The 19,947-nt window shown below is 48.7% G+C and overlaps 1 protein-coding gene across 1 annotated transcript in view; it reads left to right on the top strand.

Moving 5' to 3' along the window:
* Nucleotides 1–17,025, top strand: part of LOC129815193 (myoD family inhibitor-like) — a 60,995-nt gene extending 43,970 nt beyond the window's left edge. Inside the window, exons 4-5 of the mRNA XM_055868699.1 lie at nt 12,100–12,477; nt 12,624–17,025. Coding sequence (XP_055724674.1) covers nt 12,100–12,477; nt 12,624–12,880 — 635 coding nt within the window. The 3' untranslated portion in view covers nt 12,881–17,025. The remainder of the gene's footprint in view (nt 1–12,099; nt 12,478–12,623) is intronic.
* The last annotated feature ends 2,922 nt before the right edge of the window (nt 17,026–19,947 follow it).

The following is a 19,947-nucleotide window of genomic DNA, read 5'->3' as shown; positions in this document are numbered from 1 at the left end:
TCTCTGTCTCTCTCTCTGTCTCTCTCTGTCTCTCTGTCTCTCAGCTGTCTCTCTGTCTCTCTCTCTCTCAGCTGTCTCTCTCTCTCTCAGCTGTCTCTCTCTCTCTCAGCTGTCTCTCTCTCTCTCAGCTGTCTCTCTCTCTCTCAGCTGTCTCTCTCTCTCTCAGCTGTCTCTCTCTCTCTCAGCTGTCTCTCTCTCTCTCAGCTGTCTCTCTCTCTCTCAGCTGTCTCTCTCTCTCTCAGCTGTCTCTCTCTCAGCTGTCTCTCTCAGCTGTCTCTCCCTCTCAGCTGTCTCTCTCAGCTGTCTCTCTCAGCTGTCTCTCCCTCTCAGCTGTCTCTCTCAGCTCTCTCTCCCTCTCAGCTGTCTCTCTCAGCTCTCTCTCCCTCTCAGCTGTCTCTCTCAGCTCTCTCTCCCTCTCAGCTGTCTCTCTCAGCTCTCTCTCCCTCTCAGCTGTCTCTCTCAGCTCTCTCTCCCTCTCAGCTGTCTCTCTCAGCTCTCTCTCCCTCTCAGCTGTCTCTCTCAGCTCTCTCTCCCTCTCAGCTGTCTCTCTCAGCTGTCTCTCAGCTCTCTCTCATCTCTCTCTCAGCTGTCTCTCTCTCTCTCAGCTCTCTCTCTCTCTCAGCTCTCTCTCTCTCTCTCTCTCTCTCTCTCTCTCTCTCTCTCTCTCTCTCTCTCTCAGCTCTCTCTCAGCTCTCTCTCAGCTCTCTCTCTCATCTCTCTCTCTCATCTCTCTCTCTCATCTCTCTCTCTCAGCTCTCTCTCTCAGCTCTCTCTCAGCTCTCTCTCAGCTCTCTCTCTCTCTCAGCTCTCTCTCTCTCTCAGCTCTCTCTCTCTCTCTCTCTCTCTCTCTCTCTCTCAGCTCTCTCTCTCTCTCTCTCTCTCAGCTCTCTCTCTCTCTCTCTCAGCTCTCTCTCTCTCTCTCTCAGCTCTCTCTCTCTCTCTCTCTCTCTCTCTCAGCTCTCTCTCTCTCAGCTCTCTCTCTCTCAGCTCTCTCTCTCTCAGCTCTCTCTCTCTCTCTCAGCTCTCTCTCTCTCTCTCAGCTCTCTCTCTCTCTCTCAGCTCTCTCTCTCTCTCTCAGCTCTCTCTCTCTCTCTCAGCTCTCTCTCTCTCTCTCAGCTCTCTCTCTCTCAGCTCTCTCTCTCTCGCTCAGCTCTCTCTCTCTCTCAGCTCTCTCTCTCTCTCAGCTCTCTCTCTCTCTCAGCTCTCTCAGCTCTCTCTCTCTCTCAGCTCTCTCTCTCTCTCAGCTCTCTCAGCTCTCTCTCTCTCTCAGCTCTCTCAGCTCTCTCTCTCTCTCAGCTCTCTCAGCTCTCTCTTTCTCAGCTCTCTCTCTCTCTTTCTCAGCTCTCTCTCTCTCTCTCTCAGCTCTCTCTCTCTCAGCTCTCTCTCTCTCTCTCTCTCTCTCTCAGCTCTCTCTCTCTCTCTCTCTCAGCTCTCTCTCTCTCAGCTCTCTCTCAGCTCTCTCTCTCTCTCTCTCTCTCAGCTCTCTCTCTCTCTCTCTCTCAGCTCTCTCTCTCTCTCTCAGCTCTCTCTCTCTCTCTCTCTCAGCTCTCTCTCTCTCTCTCTCAGCTCTCTCTCTCTCTCTCTCAGCTCTCTCTCTCAGCTCTCTCTCTCAGCTCTCTCTCTCAGCTCTCTCTCTCAGCTCTCTCTCTCAGCTCTCTCTCTCAGCTCTCTCTCTCTCAGCTCTCTCTCTCTGAGCTCTCTCTCTCTCTCTGAGCTCTCTCTCTCTCTCTCAGCTCTCTCTCTCTCTCTGAGCTCTCTCTCTCTCTCAGCTCTCTCTCTCTCTCAGCTCTCTCTCTCTCAGCTCTCTCTCAGCTCTCTCTCAGCTCTCTCTCAGCTCTCTCTCAGCTCTCTCTCAGCTCTCTCTCAGCTCTCTCTCTCTCACAGCTCTCTCTCAGCTCTCACAGCTCTCTCTCAGCTCTCTCTCTCTCTCTCTCAGCTCTCTCTCTCAGCTCTCTCTCTCAGCTCTCTCTCTCAGCTCTCTCTCTCAGCTCTCTCTCTCTCAGCTCTCTCTCTCAGCTCTCTCTCTCTCAGCTCTCTCTCTCTGAGCTCTCTCTCTCTCTCTGAGCTCTCTCTCTCTCTCTCAGCTCTCTCTCTCTCTCTGAGCTCTCTCTCTCTCTCAGCTCTCTCTCTCTCAGCTCTCTCTCTCTCTCAGCTCTCTCTCTCTCAGCTCTCTCTCAGCTCTCTCTCAGCTCTCTCTCAGCTCTCTCTCAGCTCTCTCTCAGCTCTCTCTCAGCTCTCTCTCTCTCACAGCTCTCTCTCAGCTCTCACAGCTCTCTCTCAGCTCTCTCTCTCTCTCAGCTCTCTCTCTCTCTCTCTCAGCTCTCTCTCTCTCTCTCTCTCAGCTCTCTCTCTCTCTCTCTCAGCTCTCTCTCTCTCTCTCTCAGCTCTCTCTCTCAGCTCTCTCTCTCAGCTCTCTCTCTCAGCTCTCTCTCTCAGCTCTCTCTCTCAGCTCTCTCTCTCTCAGCTCTCTCTCTCTCAGCTCTCTCTCTCTCAGCTCTCTCTCTCTGAGCTCTCTCTCTCTGAGCTCTCTCTCTCTCTCTGAGCTCTCTCTCTCTCTCTCAGCTCTCTCTCTCTCTCTGAGCTCTCTCTCTCTCTCTCAGCTCTCTCTCTCTCTCTCAGCTCTCTCTCTCTCTCAGCTCTCTCTCTCTCTCAGCTCTCTCTCTCTCTCAGCTCTCTCTCTCTCAGCTCTCTCTCAGCTCTCTCTCAGCTCTCTCTCAGCTCTCTCTCAGCTCTCTCTCAGCTCTCTCTCAGCTCTCTCTCAGCTCTCTCTCAGCTCTCTCTCAGCTCTCTCTCTCTCACAGCTCTCTCTCAGCTCTCACAGCTCTCTCTCAGCTCTCTCTCTCTCTCAGCTCTCTCTCTCTCTCAGCTCTCTCTCTCTCTCAGCTCTCTCTCTCTCTCACAGCTCTCTCTCTCTCAGCTCTCTCTCAGCTCTCTCTCAGCTCTCTCTCAGCTCTCTCTCAGCTCTCTCTCTCTCTCAGCTCTCTCTCAGCTCTCTCTCAGCTCTCTCTCAGCTCTCTCTCAGCTCTCTCTCAGCTCTCTCTCAGCTCTCTCTCAGCTCTCTCTCAGCTCTCTCTCAGCTCTCTCTCAGCTCTCTCTCAGCTCTCTCTCAGCTCTCTCTCTCTCTCAGCTCTCTCTCTCTCTCAGCTCTGTCTCTCTCAGCTCTGTCTCTCTCAGCTCTCTCTCTCTCAGCTCTCTCTCTCTCTCAGCTCTCTCTCTCTCTCAGCTCTCTCTCTCTCTCAGCTCTCTCTCTCTCTCAGCTCTCTCTCTCTCTCAGCTCTCTCTCTCTCTCAGCTCTCTCTCTCTCTCAGCTCTCTCTCTCTCTCAGCTCTCTCTCTCTCTCAGCTCTCTCTCTCTCTCAGCTCTCTCTCTCTCTCAGCTCTCTCTCTCTCTCAGCTCTCTCTCTCTCTCAGCTCTCTCTCTCTCTCAGCTCTCTCTCTCTCTCAGCTCTCTCTCTCTCTCAGCTCTCTCTCTCTCTCTCAGCTCTCTCTCTCTCTCAGCTCTCTCTCTCTCTCAGCTCTCTCTCTCTCTCAGCTCTCTCTCTCTCTCAGCTCTCTCTCTCTCTCAGCTCTCTCTCTCTCTCAGCTCTCTCTCTCTCTCAGCTCTCTCTCTCTCAGCTCTCTCTCGCTCTCTCTCAGCTCTCTCTCTCTCTCTCTCAGCTCTCTCTCTCAGCTCTCTCTCTCTCACAGCTCTCTCACAGCTCTCTCTCAGCTCTCTCTCAGCTCTCTCTCAGCTCTCTCTCAGCTCTCTCTCAGCTCTCTCTCAGCTCTCTCTCAGCTCTCTCTCAGCTCTCTCTCAGCTCTCTCTCAGCTCTCTCTCAGCTCTCTCTCAGCTCTCTCTCAGCTCTCTCTCTCTCTCTCAGCTCTCTCTCAGCTCTCTCTCTCTCAGCTCTCTCTCAGCTCTCTCTCAGCTCTCTCTCAGCTCTCTCTCAGCTCTCTCTCAGCTCTCTCTCAGCTCTCTCTCAGCTCTCTCTCAGCACTCTCTCGCTCAGCTCTCGCTCAGCTCTCTCTCGCTCAGCTCTCTCTCGCTCAGCTCTCTCTCAGCTCTCTCTCAGCTCTCTCTCAGCTCAGCTCTCTCGCTCAGCTCTCTCTGGCTCAGCTCTCTCTCAGCTCTCTCTCAGCTCTCTCTCGCTCAGCTCTCTCTCAGCTCTCTCTCTCTCTCAGCTCTCTCTCTCTCTCAGCTCTCTCTCTCTCTCAGCTCTCTCTCTCTCTCAGCTCTCTCTCTCTTTCAGCTCTCTCTCTCTCAGCTCTCTCTCTCTCTCAGCTCTCTCTCTCTCTCTCAGCTCTCTCTCTCTCTCTCAGCTCTCTCTCTCTCTCAGCTCTCTCTCTCTCTCAGCTCTCTCTCTCTCTCAGCTCTCTCTCTCTCTCAGCTCTCTCTCTCTCTCAGCTCTCTCTCTCTCTCAGCTCTCTCTCTCTCTCAGCTCTCTCTCAGCTCTCTCTCAGCTCTCTCTCAGCTCTCTCTCAGCTCTCTCTCAGCTCTCTCTCAGCTCTCTCTCAGCTCTCTCTCAGCTCTCTCTCAGCTCTCTCTCAGCTCTCTCTCAGCTCTCTCTCAGCTCTCTCTCAGCTCTCTCTCAGCTCTCTCTCAGCTCTCTCTCAGCTCTCTCTCTCGCTCAGCTCTCTCTCGCTCAGCTCTCTCTCAGCTCTCTCTCTCTCTCTCAGCTCTCTCTCGCTCAGCTCTCTCTCAGCTCTCTCTCTCTCTCTCAGCTCTCTCTCTCTCTCTCAGCTCTCTCTCTCTCTCTCAGCTCTCTCTCTCTCTCAGCTCTCTCTCTCTCTCAGCTCTCTCTCTCTCTCAGCTCTCTCTCTCTCTCTCAGCTCTCTCTCTCTCTCTCTCTCAGCTCTCTCTCTCTCTCTCAGCTCTCTCTCTCTCTCAGCTCTCTCTCTCTCTCAGCTCTCTCTCTCTCTCTCAGCTCTCTCTCTCTCTCTCAGCTCTCTCTCAGCTCTCTCTCTCTCTCTCTCAGCTCTCTCTCTCTCACAGCTCTCTCTCAGCTCTCTCTCTCTCACAGCTCTCTCTCAGCTCTCTCTCAGCTCTCTCTCAGCTCTCTCTCAGCTCTCTCTCAGCTCTCTCTCAGCTCTCTCTCAGCTCTCTCTCAGCTCTCTCTCAGCTCTCTCTCAGCTCTCTCTCAGCTCTCTCTCAGCTCTCTCTCAGCTCTCTCTCAGCACTCTCTCGCTCAGCACTCTCTCGCTCAGCTCTCTCTCAGCTCTCTCTCGCTCAGCTCTCTCTCAGCTCTCTCTCTCTCTCTCAGCTCTCTCTCTCTCTCTCAGCTCTCTCTCTCTCTCTCAGCTCTCTCTCTCTCTCAGCTCTCTCTCTCTCTCAGCTCTCTCTCTCTCTCTCAGCTCTCTCTCTCTCTCAGCTCTCTCTCTCTCTCTCGCTCTCTCTCTCTCAGCTCTCTCTCTCTCAGCTCTCTCTCTCTCTCTCTCAGCTCTCTCTCTCTCAGCTCTCTCTCTCAGAGCTCTCTCACAGCTCTCTCACAGCTCTCTCACAGCTCTCTCTCAGCTCTCTCTCTCAGCTCTCTCTCTCAGCTCTCTCTCAGCTCTCTCTCAGCTCTCTCTCAGCTCTCTCTCAGCTCTCTCTCAGCTCTCTCTCAGCTCTCTCTCAGCTCTCTCTCAGCTCTCTCTCAGCTCTCTCTCAGCTCTCTCTCAGCTCTCTCTCAGCTCTCTCTCTCTCACAGCTCTCTCTCTCTCTCTCTCTCAGCTCTCTCTCTCTCTCTCTCTCAGCTCTCTCTCTCTCTCTCTCAGCTCTCTCTCTCTCTCTCTCAGCTCTCTCTCTCAGCTCTCTCTCTCACAGCTCTCTCTCAGCTCTCTCTCTCTCTCAGCTCTCTCTCAGCTCTCTCTCAGCTCTCTCTCAGCTCTCTCTCAGCTCTCTCTCAGCTCTCTCTCAGCTCTCTCTCTCTCAGCTCTCTCTCAGCTCTCTCTCGCTCAGCTCTCTCTCAGCTCTCTCTCGCTCAGCTCTCTCTCGCTCAGCTCTCTCTCAGCTCTCTCTCAGCTCTCTCTCGCTCAGCTCTCTCTCAGCTCTCTCTCTCTCTCTCAGCTCTCTCTCAGCTCTCTCTCTCTCTCAGCTCTCTCTCTCTCTCTCAGCTCTCTCTCTCTCTCTCTCTCAGCTCTCTCTCTCTCTCTCTCTCAGCTCTCTCTCTCTCTCAGCTCTCTCTCTCTCTCAGCTCTCTCTCAGCTCTCTCTCTCTCAGCTCTCTCTCAGCTCTCTCTCAGCTCTCTCTCAGCTCTCTCTCAGCTCTCTCTCAGCTCTCTCTCAGCTCTCTCTCAGCTCTCTCTCAGCTCTCTCTCTCTCACAGCTCTCTCTCACAGCTCTCTCTCAGCTCTCTCTCTCTCACAGCTCTCTCTCAGCTCTCTCTCAGCTCTCTCTCTCTCTCAGCTCTCTCTCAGCTCTCTCTCAGCTCTCTCTCAGCTCTCTCTCAGCTCTCTCTCAGCTCTCTCTCAGCTCTCTCTCTCTCACAGCTCTCTCTCACAGCTCTCTCTCACAGCTCTCTCTCAGCTCTCTCTCTCTCACAGCTCTCTCTCAGCTCTCTCTCTCTCTCAGCTCTCTCTCAGCTCTCTCTCAGCTCTCTCTCAGCTCTCTCTCAGCTCTCTCTCAGCTCTCTCTCAGCTCTCTCTCAGCTCTCTCTCAGCTCTCTCTCTCAGCTCTCTCTCAGCTCTCTCTCAGCTCTCTCTCAGCTCTCTCTCAGCTCTCTCTCAGCTCTCTCTCAGCTCTCTCTCAGCTCTCTCTCAGCTCTCTCTCAGCTCTCTCTCAGCTCTCTCTCAGCTCTCTCTCAGCTCTCTCTCAGCTCTCTCTCAGCTCTCTCTCAGCTCTCTCTCAGCTCTCTCTCAGCTCTCTCTCAGCTCTCTCTCAGCTCTCTCTCAGCTCTCTCTCGCTCAGCTCTCTATCAGCACTCTCTCGCTCAGCTCTCTCTCAGCTCTCTCTCGCTCAGCTCTCTCTCGCTCAGCTCTCTCTCAGCTCTCTCTCAGCTCTCTCTCGCTCAGCTCTCTCTCAGCTCAGCTCTCTCTCAGCTCTCTCTCTCGCTCTCTCTCTCAGCTCTCTCTCTCAGCTCTCTCTCTCAGCTCTCTCTCTCTCTCTCAGCTCTCTCTCTCAGCTCTCTCTCTCTCTCTCAGCTCTCTCTCTCTCTCTCAGCTCTCTCTCTCTCTCTCAGCTCGCTCTCTCTCTCTCTCAGCTCTCTCTCTCTCTCAGCTCTCTCTCTCTCTCAGCTCTCTCTCTCTCTCAGCTCTCTCTCTCTCAGCTCTCTCTCAGCTCTCTCTCAGCTCTCTCTCAGCTCTCTCTCAGCTCTCTCTCAGCTCTCTCTCAGCTCTCTCTCAGCTCTCTCTCAGCTCTCTCTCAGCTCTCTCTCTCAGCTCTCTCTCTCTCAGCTCTCTCTCTCTCAGCTCTCTCTCTCTCAGCTCTCTCTCTCTCAGCTCTCTCTCTCTCAGCTCTCTCTCTCTCAGCTCTCTCTCTCTCAGCTCGCTCTCTCTCAGCTCTCTCTCTCTCAGCTCTCTCTCTCTCAGCTCGCTCTCTCTCAGCTCTCTCTCTCTCAGCTCGCTCTCTCTCAGCTCGCTCTCTCTCAGCTCGCTCTCTCTCAGCTCGCTCTCTCTCAGCTCGCTCTCTCTCAGCTCGCTCTCTCTCAGCTCGCTCTCTCTCAGCTCGCTCTCTCTCAGCTCGCTCTCTCTCAGCTCGCTCTCTCTCAGCTCGCTCTCTCTCAGCTCGCTCTCTCTCAGCTCGCTCTCTCTCAGCTCGCTCTCTCTCAGCTCGCTCTCTCTCAGCTCGCTCTCTCTCAGCTCGCTCTCTCTCAGCTCGCTCTCTCTCAGCTCGCTCTCTCTCAGCTCGCTCTCTCTCAGCTCGCTCTCTCTCAGCTCTCTCTCTCTCAGCTCTCTCTCTCTCAGCGCTCTCTCTCTCAGCGCTCTCTCTCTCAGCGCTCTCTCTCTCAGCGCTCTCTCTCTCAGCGCTCTCTCTCTCAGCGCTCTCTCTCTCAGCGCTCTCTCTCTCAGCGCTCTCTCTCTCAGCGCTCTCTCTCTCAGCGCTCTCTCTCTCAGCGCTCTCTCTCTCAGCGCTCTCTCTCTCAGCGCTCTCTCTCTCAGCTCTCTCTCTCTCAGCTCTCTCTCTCTCAGCTCTCTCTCTCTCAGCTCTCTCTCTCTCAGCTCTCTCTCTCTCAGCTCTCTCTCTCTCAGCTCTCTCTCTCTCAGCTCTCTCTCTCTCAGCTCTCTCTCTCTCAGCTCTCTCTCTCTCAGCTCTCTCTCTCTCAGCTCTCTCTCTCTCAGCGCTCTCTCTCTCAGCGCTCTCTCTCTCAGCGCTCTCTCTCTCAGCGCTCTCTCTCTCAGCGCTCTCTCTCTCAGCGCTCTCTCTCTCAGCGCTCTCTCTCTCAGCGCTCTCTCTCTCAGCGCTCTCTCTCTCAGCGCTCTCTCTCTCAGCGCTCTCTCTCTCAGCGCTCTCTCTCTCAGCGCTCTCTCTCTCAGCGCTCTCTCTCTCAGCGCTCGCTCTCTCAGCGCTCGCTCTCTCAGCGCTCGCTCTCTCAGCGCTCGCTCTCTCAGCGCTCGCTCTCTCAGCGCTCGCTCTCTCAGCGCTCGCTCTCTCAGCGCTCGCTCTCTCAGCGCTCGCTCTCTCAGCGCTCGCTCTCTCAGCTCTCTCTCTCTCAGCTCTCTCTCTCTCAGCTCTCTCTCTCTCAGCTCTCTCTCTCTCAGCTCTCTCTCTCTCAGCTCTCTCTCTCTCAGCTCTCTCTCAGCTCTCTCTCAGCTCTCTCTCTCTCTCTCAGCGCTCTCTCTCTCTCTCTCAGCGCTCTCTCTCTCTCTCTCAGCGCTCTCTCTCTCTCTCTCAGCTCTCTCTCTCTCTCTCTCAGCTCTCTCTCTCTCTCTCTCAGCTCTCTCTCTCTCTCTCTCAGCTCTCTCTCTCTCTCTCTCAGCTCTCTCTCTCTCTCTCTCAGCTCTCTCTCTCTCTCTCAGCTCTCTCTCTCTCTCTCTCTCTCAGCTCTCTCTCTCTCAGCTCTCTCTCTCTCTCTCTCAGCTCTCTCTCTCTCTCTCTCAGCTCTCTCTCTCTCTCTCAGCTCTCTCTCTCTCTCTCTCAGCTCTCTCTCTCTCTCTCAGCTCTCTCTCTCTCTCTCAGCTCTCTCTCTCTCTCAGCTCTCTCTCTCTCTCTCTCAGCTCTCTCTCTCTCTCTCTCAGCTCTCTCTCTCTCTCTCTCAGCTCTCTCTCTCTCTCAGCTCTTGCTCTCAGCTCTTGCTCTCAGCTCTTGCTCTCAGCTCTTGCTCTCAGCTGTCTCTCAGCTGTCTCTCAACTCTCTTTGTCTGTCTTTCTCTCTCTCACACCAATTTTCTCTCTTGCACACATTCTTGCACTTTCAGGCCTATGCTGGTCCTACACTTTCAGGCCTAGGCTGGTCCTACACTTTCAGGCCTAGCTGGTCCTACACTTTCAGGCCTATGGTGGTCCTACACTTTCAGGCCTATGCTGGTCCTACACTTTCAGGCCTATGCTGGTCCTACACTTTCAGGCCTAGGCTGGTCCTACACTTTCAGGCCTAGGCTGGTCCTACACTTTCAGGCCTAGGCTGGTCCTACACTTTCAGGCCTAGGCTGGTCCTACACTTTCAGGCCTATGCTGGTCCTACACTTTCAGGCCTATGCTGGTCCTACACTTTCAGGCCTATGCTGGTCCTACACTTTCAGGCCTAGGCTGGTGCTACACTTTCAGACCTAGGCTGGTGCTACACTTTCAGGCCTAGGCTGGTGCTACACTTTCAGGCCTAGGCTGGTCCTACACTTTCAGGCCTAGGCTGGTCCTACACTTTCAGACCTAGGCTGGTCCTACACTTTCAGGCCTATGCTGGTCCTACACTTTCAGGCCTGCTGGTCCAACACTTTTGTACAGTAAAATATCTCCTCTCCTCACTCTCACCCCCCTTCTCCCTCTCTCTGTTCTTCCTCCCCCTCTCTTCTCCTTCAGTCTGTGGTGTGCCAGTCTCATCATGTTAAGCCCACAGTCATTTAGCTGTTTATTTGTTCTTATTTTTAACTATGAACTGCTGAATCATTGTGTTTCTATGTGGCACGCCCTTTCATCACTCCTGAACCAAAATAGACAAGAGCCAAAGCTAAGGGGTGTATAACCGTAGAGCAGATCTCTCTCACCCTCCCTCACACACACTCTCCTCTGCGTCTCTATCTCACAAACACACACCCCTCTCTCTGTCTCTGTCTCTGTCTGTCTCTGTCTGTCTGTCTCTCTGTCTGTCTCTCTCTCTCTCGCAGTCTGTGTTGCACAAAGAGTTCATTCTCACTCTATGTGTGTCTGCGTGTGTGTGTGTGCATTTGTGCACGCAGTCATGACTCCTCTGAAACTCAGTCCGTCTGTCTTTCTGTCTGGCTGTCTGCCAGATGCCCATGCAGCCAGCCTTTTTACACGCACGCATGCACACACACACACACCCTCACCCTCCAAACCGACTGACACACACATGCAAAGGGAGAATGAACTCTCATACCACTCTTAATAATATCCAGACATTTCACTCTCTCTGTTCAGTTTGATGTTACTCCTCTCTCCATTTCCAGCAATATATATATTTTTAAATCCAATGGAATTCAGAAGAACAAACAATATTGTGTTCCTGCTGATGTTGTCTTTACCGACCAGAGGAATGCTCTGTTAACCAGACATGTACCACATAGAGAATGACTACAGTAGCAGAGAGATGTGGGGTAAAGGCATCGCTCTGTGTGGTTTCACTAAAACTGACTATGATTAGGGTTGGTGGCTGCAATTGTGGCTCTGTAATTGTGCGTGTGCGTTCTCTCTCTTCTCTCGACAAAACCAAACCCTTATACTGTATTGTACTGTCAATTTTTGGGGAAAGAGAGAGGGTGAGACAAAAGGAGAGGGAAAAGGGTAAGAAAGGAGACAATGCAGCCGAGCAGGTATTGACTTTTGACATTCTACAGAACAGAAAGATATGTTTCCCTGTGACTGCTGCCCCCCCCCCCCCCCCCCCCCCCTCCTCACTGCCAGACATCTGGAGTGAGGTTAGAAAATGCTGAATCACACTTGATTGGTGGTGTGAACCCGGCCAGGCCAATCACATCAGTCCTAGCATGGTTATCTGTCTCTGAACGATTATCTAATGTTGTTTCACTGCATCTTAGCCCCGGTATGTGTGTGTTTGTTTCTCTCAGGACATCCTGTAGTGCTATTCTACCCTTTGATGTTACACCTCTCTCCATCTGTGTGTTCAGGTCTAGAAAATATTTAGGGCCTCGATAGGATGGTATTAAATATTATCATAATATATAAAAAGCATGGTTCCATTTTAGCCCTCTCTCTTTTTCAGGGCCTCTGTTTGGTTTGGCAGAGGTGGTCTGCTTTTCACCACGTTGTTCTTTCTCTCAGTGTAATTAGTATTTGGTGGTGCTCAGAGTAAAATATGTTGGCCAGCCAAGATCAACCCTGGTCTGACTTAGAGGAGGAACAGTAGAGGGTTTGTAGGCTGTAAACACCCTGGGCTGAGGCTGTCTGAGTGTGCGTGCGTGTGCTTGCGTATGTATATGCGTAAATGTGTGTAGCCTACATTTCATACTGTGAAGAGAGAGAACCAGGACATTTCAGCATCTCTGTCCACATAAATCAAAGACTTAAAACTAGCAACCAGATACGCATCATAGTCACGAGTTACATATTAATGTATGGTGCACCTAGCAATGTGCAGCTGGCGTTAGTAGACCATGAAGCACCAATTGTCCTTGGTAAATTATTTTAATAGATTCTTGAGTTTGTCAAACTGGATTGAGTTGGCCCAAGTTTAGGCCTATTTTTTAAGGGGATTATCTGAAATGATGTGCTGTCCAAGACAAGTTTCTCCCACCAACTTGTGTTTCAGCCCTTGCAGTGAGAGGGGAGGACAGGAGGAGAGAGGAGAGGAGGGGAGAAGAAGAGAGGAGAAAAAGAGGCGAGGAGGAGCGTAGAGTGTCTGGGGGTTGTTGTGTAAGCATCTAGATGAGCAGGGTCAGAAGTCAGCACAGTACACATGCCCCTTCCCAGGAACCGTTGGGGCATGCTGTATGACTACGTTTCCCATGTGTCCCACAGTTACAATGAAAGGAACTATTGTAATTATTTTTTTTCTTTGTTCCTGTCCTCAGGTCAACCCCAGACTCGATCCACCCCCATACATCCCACCCAACCTTGCCTAACCCAGCCCACCAGCCAGCTACGCAACGGAGCCAAGCCCCACACACACACCCCGCACACACACGGCCCGCACTGCACACACGCCGCCAACACACATGCCCCGCACACACATGCCTCTCACCCCAATGGAGTGAGGAACGGAGGGCTCCATGATCGGCCGGCCCCCAGCTCCGTACCCAGGGCGGCCTCTTCCTCCTCGTCTTCCTCATCGGGGATGAAGAACCCTAAGGAGCTCCAGTCCAACCCCTCCATCACCTCTCAGAGCAGCAAGAGGAGCAAGAGCTCCTCCAAGAGCAACAGCTCCCAGATACCTACAGAGGCACAGGATGGTGAGAAGCTACCTACTTCTGTCCATCTCACTGTAGTACCCCACCTCTCCTATCTCTATTCCATCTCTCCCTCTTCTCAAAACACTATGCATTGTAATCAACTACCAGGTAAAATAAATATGAATAACTCTCCTTCTCTCCCTCAGACTGTTGTGTTCACTGTATCCTGGCCTGTCTGTTCTGTGAGTTCCTGACTCTGTGTAACATCGTTTTGGACTGTGCCACCTGTGGTTCGTGTGCGGGGGACGACTCGGCATGTTTCTGTTGCTGCTGTGCCTCCGAGGAGTGTGGCGACTGTGAACTGCCGTGTGACATGGATTGTGGGATCATCGACGCGTGCTGCGAGTCTGCAGACTGCCTGGAGATCTGCATGGAGTGCTGCGGCCTCTGTTTCTCCTCCTGAGCCTTTCAAACTGCACAGGGCCATAAATATATATATCTCACACACTGACACAGCTCAGGCTCAGTCAGAGATACTGTATATAATGACAAGATGGTCTTGTCTCCACCCTAACAATGGGAGTCATTGTCCCAAAGGCAGGCGGTCTGCTTATCAGTCTGCTTACCGCTCCACCTCTTCCTCTCTGGCTTAGTAGAGAGGGCAGTGGAGGGGCGGATCATTGGTCAATGTAAGGACATATCATTGGCTTTGACCAAGGTAGAGCACTGACATTGTTCAATGTTGTGGACAATCCGTTGGAATTGACCAATCGAAGGACAGGGACTACTCTTTGGCTTCTCCTGCTCACCTCCTCTGTGTTGCTTGTCGGTTTACTAAGGAGGACCATGGATATCTCTCATTGTTATGCAGATGTTTTGCTTAGAGCCCGGCCGATATGGGATTTTTGGGTCTGATAACGATAGGAGGGAGGCAAAGTCACTGATTTACTGATATATCAGCCAATATATTGTTTTTAGAGGTGGAATGAAAAACATACTTTTTTTACACAAATTGTGCTTCAAAGGATTAACAGATACTCTAAATGATAATTTCTTAAAATATTAAAATAAACATTATTTAAGATATCCACGAAAAAGCAACTATATGCTCAATAAATACAACAGTAATACTTGTTTAGTGTCCCTTCTTAGACATATCTTTAAGTTGTACCTATCTATGGCAGTAGATAAGAAGTATGCAAAAGTGCTTGTGTTAAACCACCACAAGGTTGAATGAATTAAACTTAGTCTCAAAGTAAATCTGAAACTGCACTGTTCACAAATAAGCATTGAAATGCAGTAACATGCCGTTCGTAATGTCACCACTAGGTGTCAGCGTCAGCATTTGTCTTGAGTAGATTTACCACAGTGTCTACAACAGTCAAAGGTCATGTAAACAAACACTTTATGGCAACCTTGCAATGAGAGTAGGATATGACAAGCACAAGCTAGCTGTTCATTACGACAATGTTTTCTTACAGAAACCATATCTACATTACTGTTATTCAATACAAAATATATTAGCTGTAAATTTCAACCGCAAATGGCCTGATGACTAAAAACATTTATGCAGGCAAATGCTTGCCGCACTTGTTTTAGTCACACGTTCTCATTTAGCTAGCTAGCTAGAGTTATCTCATCATGAATGCAAGCACATGGCCTGCTTTTTTCAGATTGCATATTTCGGAAAACAAACTAAATAAGCCCACTAGCTAATATAATAGGCCCAGACAGTAATAGTGTTATTTTTGTATCAAGAATGATTGTTCACTTTGGCGCTAGTCCAGTGTTGCACATAAGTAGCATAGATTGCTAGCTAGCAAAGCGAACTACCATGCTGGCTAGATAGCTGAGCTTACGTTAACTAAGTGAGAATGTGATGAGGACAGGGCTGCTTGCTTGTTGAAGTGTACTTTTGATTATATACTTATTCAAATACGCTGGCTGTGGCAAGCTACTCACGTTGTGACCTAGGCCTGAATGATGTTCAATGAGCAGCTCATAGAGCGCCCTCTTCAGGCAACCATTGACTATTAAAAAATGACCACAAATGAGCAGACGTATTTGTTTATTCTAAAAATAATGAAACGGTAGGGAGCAGGTCTCGAACCCTCGACCTTCCAGCCCGAAGTGCAGCGCGCTATCGACTGTGCCGCAAAAGCATGCTCAAGCGGCATTGTCGATTTCCGCGCTTATAACCACAGGGTCGTTACAATAATATCTGTGGAATAAATACCGATACAAATCTTTCTGTTAAAGGCTAATATCGTTCAACTGATTTATCAGTCGGGCTCTAGTTTTTCTACTGTATGGTCGCTGTGCTCCAGCGATGGTTCTGCGCGGCGTCTCTCTGGACTGTTCTTTTGGACTCTCAGTGAGCCATCTCTTATTACAGCAGAACACCCTGTGTCTCCAGAGGCTCAGCAGCACAATGACTGGCTCTCTCGATGCATGAGAATGACCTTGAAGGCAAATGAGAAATGGCTCCATTTAACAGGATTTTTGTGTTTCTGTAGATAAGACTGCAGAGTAATGGGAAAATGGTCGCTCAGATCTGAGCAGCACTCTAGTTTGTCCTTGGCAAGGTTAAAGTCTTCCAGTTTTAGTGCTAACCATTTCTTTCTCAAAGTGCACAGTCCATGTGGAGGGTCTGTCTACCGCGGTTGTCCTGTCAGAGTTGCTGGGACTGGGAGTAGGGGGCTCAGCTACAAACCAATGGAAATTGGCCAACAATGTTACAGACTTTTGTTCCATAGCCCAGCATTAGCACATCTAATTCAGCTAATCAAGATATAGATTTTTAGTTGATGATTTTAATCAGGTGGGTTAGTGCTGGGCTGAACGAAAGATCCGGAGTGAAGACCACTGGTCACTACAGTAGAGTCCAGTGTTTGTCCATGACCCATAGGCGCGTTGTAGACAGACCTAGCAAAGGACATATCCTCCATCTTACTCAAACATGTGAAAGGAGAGCTCTTTCTCTTAGGGCTTTCCTCTTTCTGTGATTTTATTTTGAATCTTAACCATACTGTCTGGATATTTTGAATGATTTCCATGTTGTGCTGTAAACAGATTTCAGATCTAACAGATAGACTGGAAGAGATCATTCAAACTCTCAATGCCTTTACCTGATATCTGTCATTCTCTTGTACTGTACTGTATTTGAACGGAAGGCCTCCACTTTACTCCAGGCCTGGATTGTCTCTCCTCACTACAAAAATGATATTAACCATCTTATTTTATGTCGATTTTTTTTTTTCTCTTTCTCTTCCAATATGAAAAGTACATTTCTATGTTATCAGGTCCAACCTCTCTCCCTGTAAAGCAGTAGTTCTTCAAAATGTTATTTTAAAATATCTGGGGATATTATGCTAAGTCATTTGAATGGTACGTAGATTAGTTTTATGACAATAGAATAGGTCCTGCAAACTCAAACACTACAACACATACCCCTTTCTGCCCAGCAACTCATATGCAATTTGTACTAAATCATGTGTTTATATTGAATATCCTGTGGATCCTGATTGTTCTGATCTGACACTGTGTTGATCCTCACATGACTGTGTGAGTTTTCTCATACCAAAGAAAATAGTTTTTGTAGCTTAGCCTCTGCCGAGTCTCCAATATCCGGATGTTCTGGTTTTCAGGGAAAATGGAAATAGAGCCTGTGATGCTGTTCCACTTTTGGACTTTAACAAGGCGACTTTCCATCTTAACTCCTCCTCCACATTTACTGGATTGGTTGAACATTGCAGAAGATAAACTTTTTTTCTTCTCGTCAAGACCGGTATGTAGGGGATCTAGTTTCAGGCGTTTATTTTACTCCTGCTATGTCAGGTTTGTCTTTATCTATGGATCCTATATTCTGTAGAAGGTTTTCAGCTTGGTTTTAGGGTATCATTTGGCTTATCAAACTATCCTCTTGCTTTTATTGATTCCAAGGGCTTGCAGACTTGTTTTACTGGGTGCACCTGCTAATGAAAGATGTGCCTTACTTGGAATACTAGGAATACTAGCAATCTCTCATATCTGTACTGTACCTCTACACGGTGCCTGAGGTAAAATTGAATAGTTGCATTAAGATTTTATCCCTGATTATGAATTATGTAGAGAGAGAGGCGTTGTGATATTGTACATCCAATCAATGTTTGGTAAAGCCCTGGAAATATGCCTAGCCCTAACTATGTAGGGGTTTTTCATGGAATTGTTTTTAAATCAGAAGTATGAATTTGAGAGATAGATGAAGCCATAATGATATTGGTTGTCTTGGATGCACTCTGAATCAAACAGGAACACTAGCTAATGTAGTCAAGTTGTGGTGTTTATACTCAAATAGTTAGGAGACAACTGGAAAATAAATCAACTTGATAATGCCCAGATGAACAATGACTTTCTGCATTCCCTAACAGTGCAAGGTACCTTTCCAGTGCAATCTATCATTTGATAAAAATAAAAAAAACATTTTATCAAATATGCCTTCAAACATCTCATGGATATAAACTCTAATGTTAGTCTGCTTTGGTGAAAGCAGTCAATTCTAGCATTATGTTCAATACATGTGTGTAGTGTTTACCCAGTGATGTGTGTAATAAAATGACTGTGTAAGAAGTGACCCGTGGTGCCTATTCCTTTTATCAGGTATGGACGCCCTCTATGTAGCTACTATTATGTTCAACAAGTACTCATCCAAAGTAACAAAGACTACTTTTATCTGTTTTTTAAAATTAATATTGTGAGGTGGTGCCTCCTGTACACAGAGCAGACGGCCAAGATGGACTCTTTGATGTTGATGTGCAGTGAAGGCTCTCAGTGCTCAAATGGCTCTGCTCTGAACAGACTGAAGTCTCCTTAAAACAGACACAGGAATAATGAAACCAATCAGGAATATACTGTATATGACAAAAGGTATTGAGTAATTTTAATAGGCAAGTAAATCTTCAGATTTGTACCAGTTTGTTGAGTATCTATAGCTGTACATGCGCTACAATATTGTGTAGCACTTTGATGGTCCAGATACAGTATGTCCTCATATCGTATCCATTCTCCCTGTTCTCCCCATAACCATGTCTTTGCACAGTTCTGTACACCTCCTCCATTCCTTGTCTTAGTAGAGAAAACAGAGCAACAACTGGCCTCATGCAGAACAGAGCACTTTAATATGCTTTTTAAAGGTCTGCCAAAGTCGTTGAGCAGGAATGCCTGTTTGGGCCAATGCATCAATGTGTGTAGAAACACTGGGACTTTTTTCTGTTTGAGATCTCCCCTCTCGCTTTCTCTCTGTTTCTCCACTCGTTCTACCCCCCTCTCATGCTTCTCTCCCACCTACTCTCTCCCCCTCTGTATACTATACCCACATAGATAATCACAGATGTGAATAGATGTTAAGAGTGGTGTGTGTGTACAGTGCACAGTTCCCCAGCCTGTCCATCCCACAGTGTGTAGAGGTCAGAGATAACGGGGCCAGTGTGTTGTGTGTGTGTACAGTATACAGTATGTGTGGCTGAGAGGTCAGTTCCCCAGCCTGTTCATCCTACAGTGTGTAATGGTAAATTGTAATTATTTTGCCACTATGGCCTATTTATTTATTATTATTTCCTTACCTCCCTAATCTTACTACATTTGCACACACTGTATATAGATTTTTCTATTGTGTTATTGACTGTACGTTTGTTTATCCAATGTGTAACTCTGTGTTTGTGTCGCACTGCTTTGCTTTATCTTGTCCAGGTCACAGTTGTAAATGAGAACTTGTTCTCAACTGGCCTCCCTGGTTAAATAAAGGTGAAATAAAAATATAATAAAAAAGAGGTCAGAGATAACGGGGCCAGTGTGTTGTGTGTACAGTATGTATGACTGAGAGGTCAGTTCCCCAGCCTGTCCATCCCACAGTGTGTAGAGGTCAGAGATAACGGGGCCAGTGTGTAGAGGTGGTCTCGGGCCACAGGCAGCACTGGAGGCCACCCCTACAGGTCACACAGAGAGACCCTTCAGTACTCGGCCTCAGACACAGTGAGGAGGAGGAGAGAGAGAGAACATCTCTGAACATCTGCAACTGTTTTGGAGGAAGCCTTTCTGGTGACGAACCCCATTTCCCTTTCCTAGTACACAGGCACGCACACGCACACACAAAGACACGCACATACACACACCCCCTCTAGAGATTTTCCATGCACCCAGCAAGCGCAGAGGACAAGTGGCTATTGAATATTAACCATTAAATTACAAAGACTGCATTCTAACAGAGGTGACAGGGTCACAGGCTGTGATGAAAATCATAAATGAATACTCCTGACATGAAGAGTGACTCGTTTTTGGCTTCTGTAAATTCAGCTTTCCCTTTTTCTCCATGAGTCAGGGAGATGCAGAGCAAAGGATATACTCTGTGTTTTATTAATGTGCAGGTCAATGGAATGCAACAATGGCCAGAGAGCACTTCAAGCTAAGCCCTCTACATACAATACGGTTGAACACTGTAGTGACGCTGTGCTTTGAAAAACAACACATCATATAATCTTCAGCTTGGTGTGCATGTAGAGGGTTTAGCGTGAAGTGCTCTCAGTACAGAGGCATTGTAATCCGGTTCGCATCAGTCGTGGAATGGATTGATGTATTGAAATCTATGATTTTCATCTGACAAAGCTCTTTTTAAGAGCATTTCTCTGTCGGCTGTATATACTTAGAAAGTGGAGAGCATCAGAGCCAGCAGATTATATTTATCCGTGCAAATCATACTGTATTCTTCACATTGAAGAGTTGTCGAAAAGTTAGAGGGAAGAGAGGGCTTGAGTCAGCACCTTTTCTAGAGTAGACCCTGTACCCTTTTCATTCCACTTCAAACACTGGCTAAAGCTGATGGTAGAATATTAAACTATTTATTTAACTTTCTAGAAATGCCTTGACATTTCATCTATTAAAGTACTTTTCTGTTTTTACATTTGTGGGCAGATGTTGCTGTTCTTTTCATATGGAACTAAATATTCTCTATAACTATTGGCTCTCTATCTGAGGCACAGAGACTTTAAAATCCCCACTATGTGGAACTAATTGATTGTGGGCAGAAGACACGCACACACACACACACACTCAAGCATGCACGCACACACAGACTGATTGTTGTGATTCAGGCAGATCTGTTTCTTAGTGGCTGGGTGAGCCAGTGAGTTGGGGGACTTGTGCCAGACTGTCCCCACAAATATATATTTTTTGTATCCACATGAGAGAAAGCGAGAGAGAGAGAGAGATGTTGCCTTGCTGCTCTCCCACTAAACCTTGTATCCGAACCACACCAGTGTTATAGAACACACACATGCTCACGCACACAAACACTCACACAAACACTCACACTTGCAGACGCACACAAACCCCCACACTTGCAGACGCACACAAACACACACACATGCACGCGCACACAAACACTCACCCATGCACATGCACACAAACAATCACCCATGCACATGCACACAAACACTCACCCATGCACATGCACACAAAGCAAGAAAGAAATGGAGAGCGCAAGAAAGAGAGTTATGT

This window comes from Salvelinus fontinalis, chromosome 18 (assembly GCF_029448725.1).
Source record: "Salvelinus fontinalis isolate EN_2023a chromosome 18, ASM2944872v1, whole genome shotgun sequence".
NCBI lineage: Eukaryota > Metazoa > Chordata > Actinopteri > Salmoniformes > Salmonidae > Salvelinus > Salvelinus fontinalis.
This window is presented reverse-complemented; position numbering and strand designations above follow the sequence as displayed.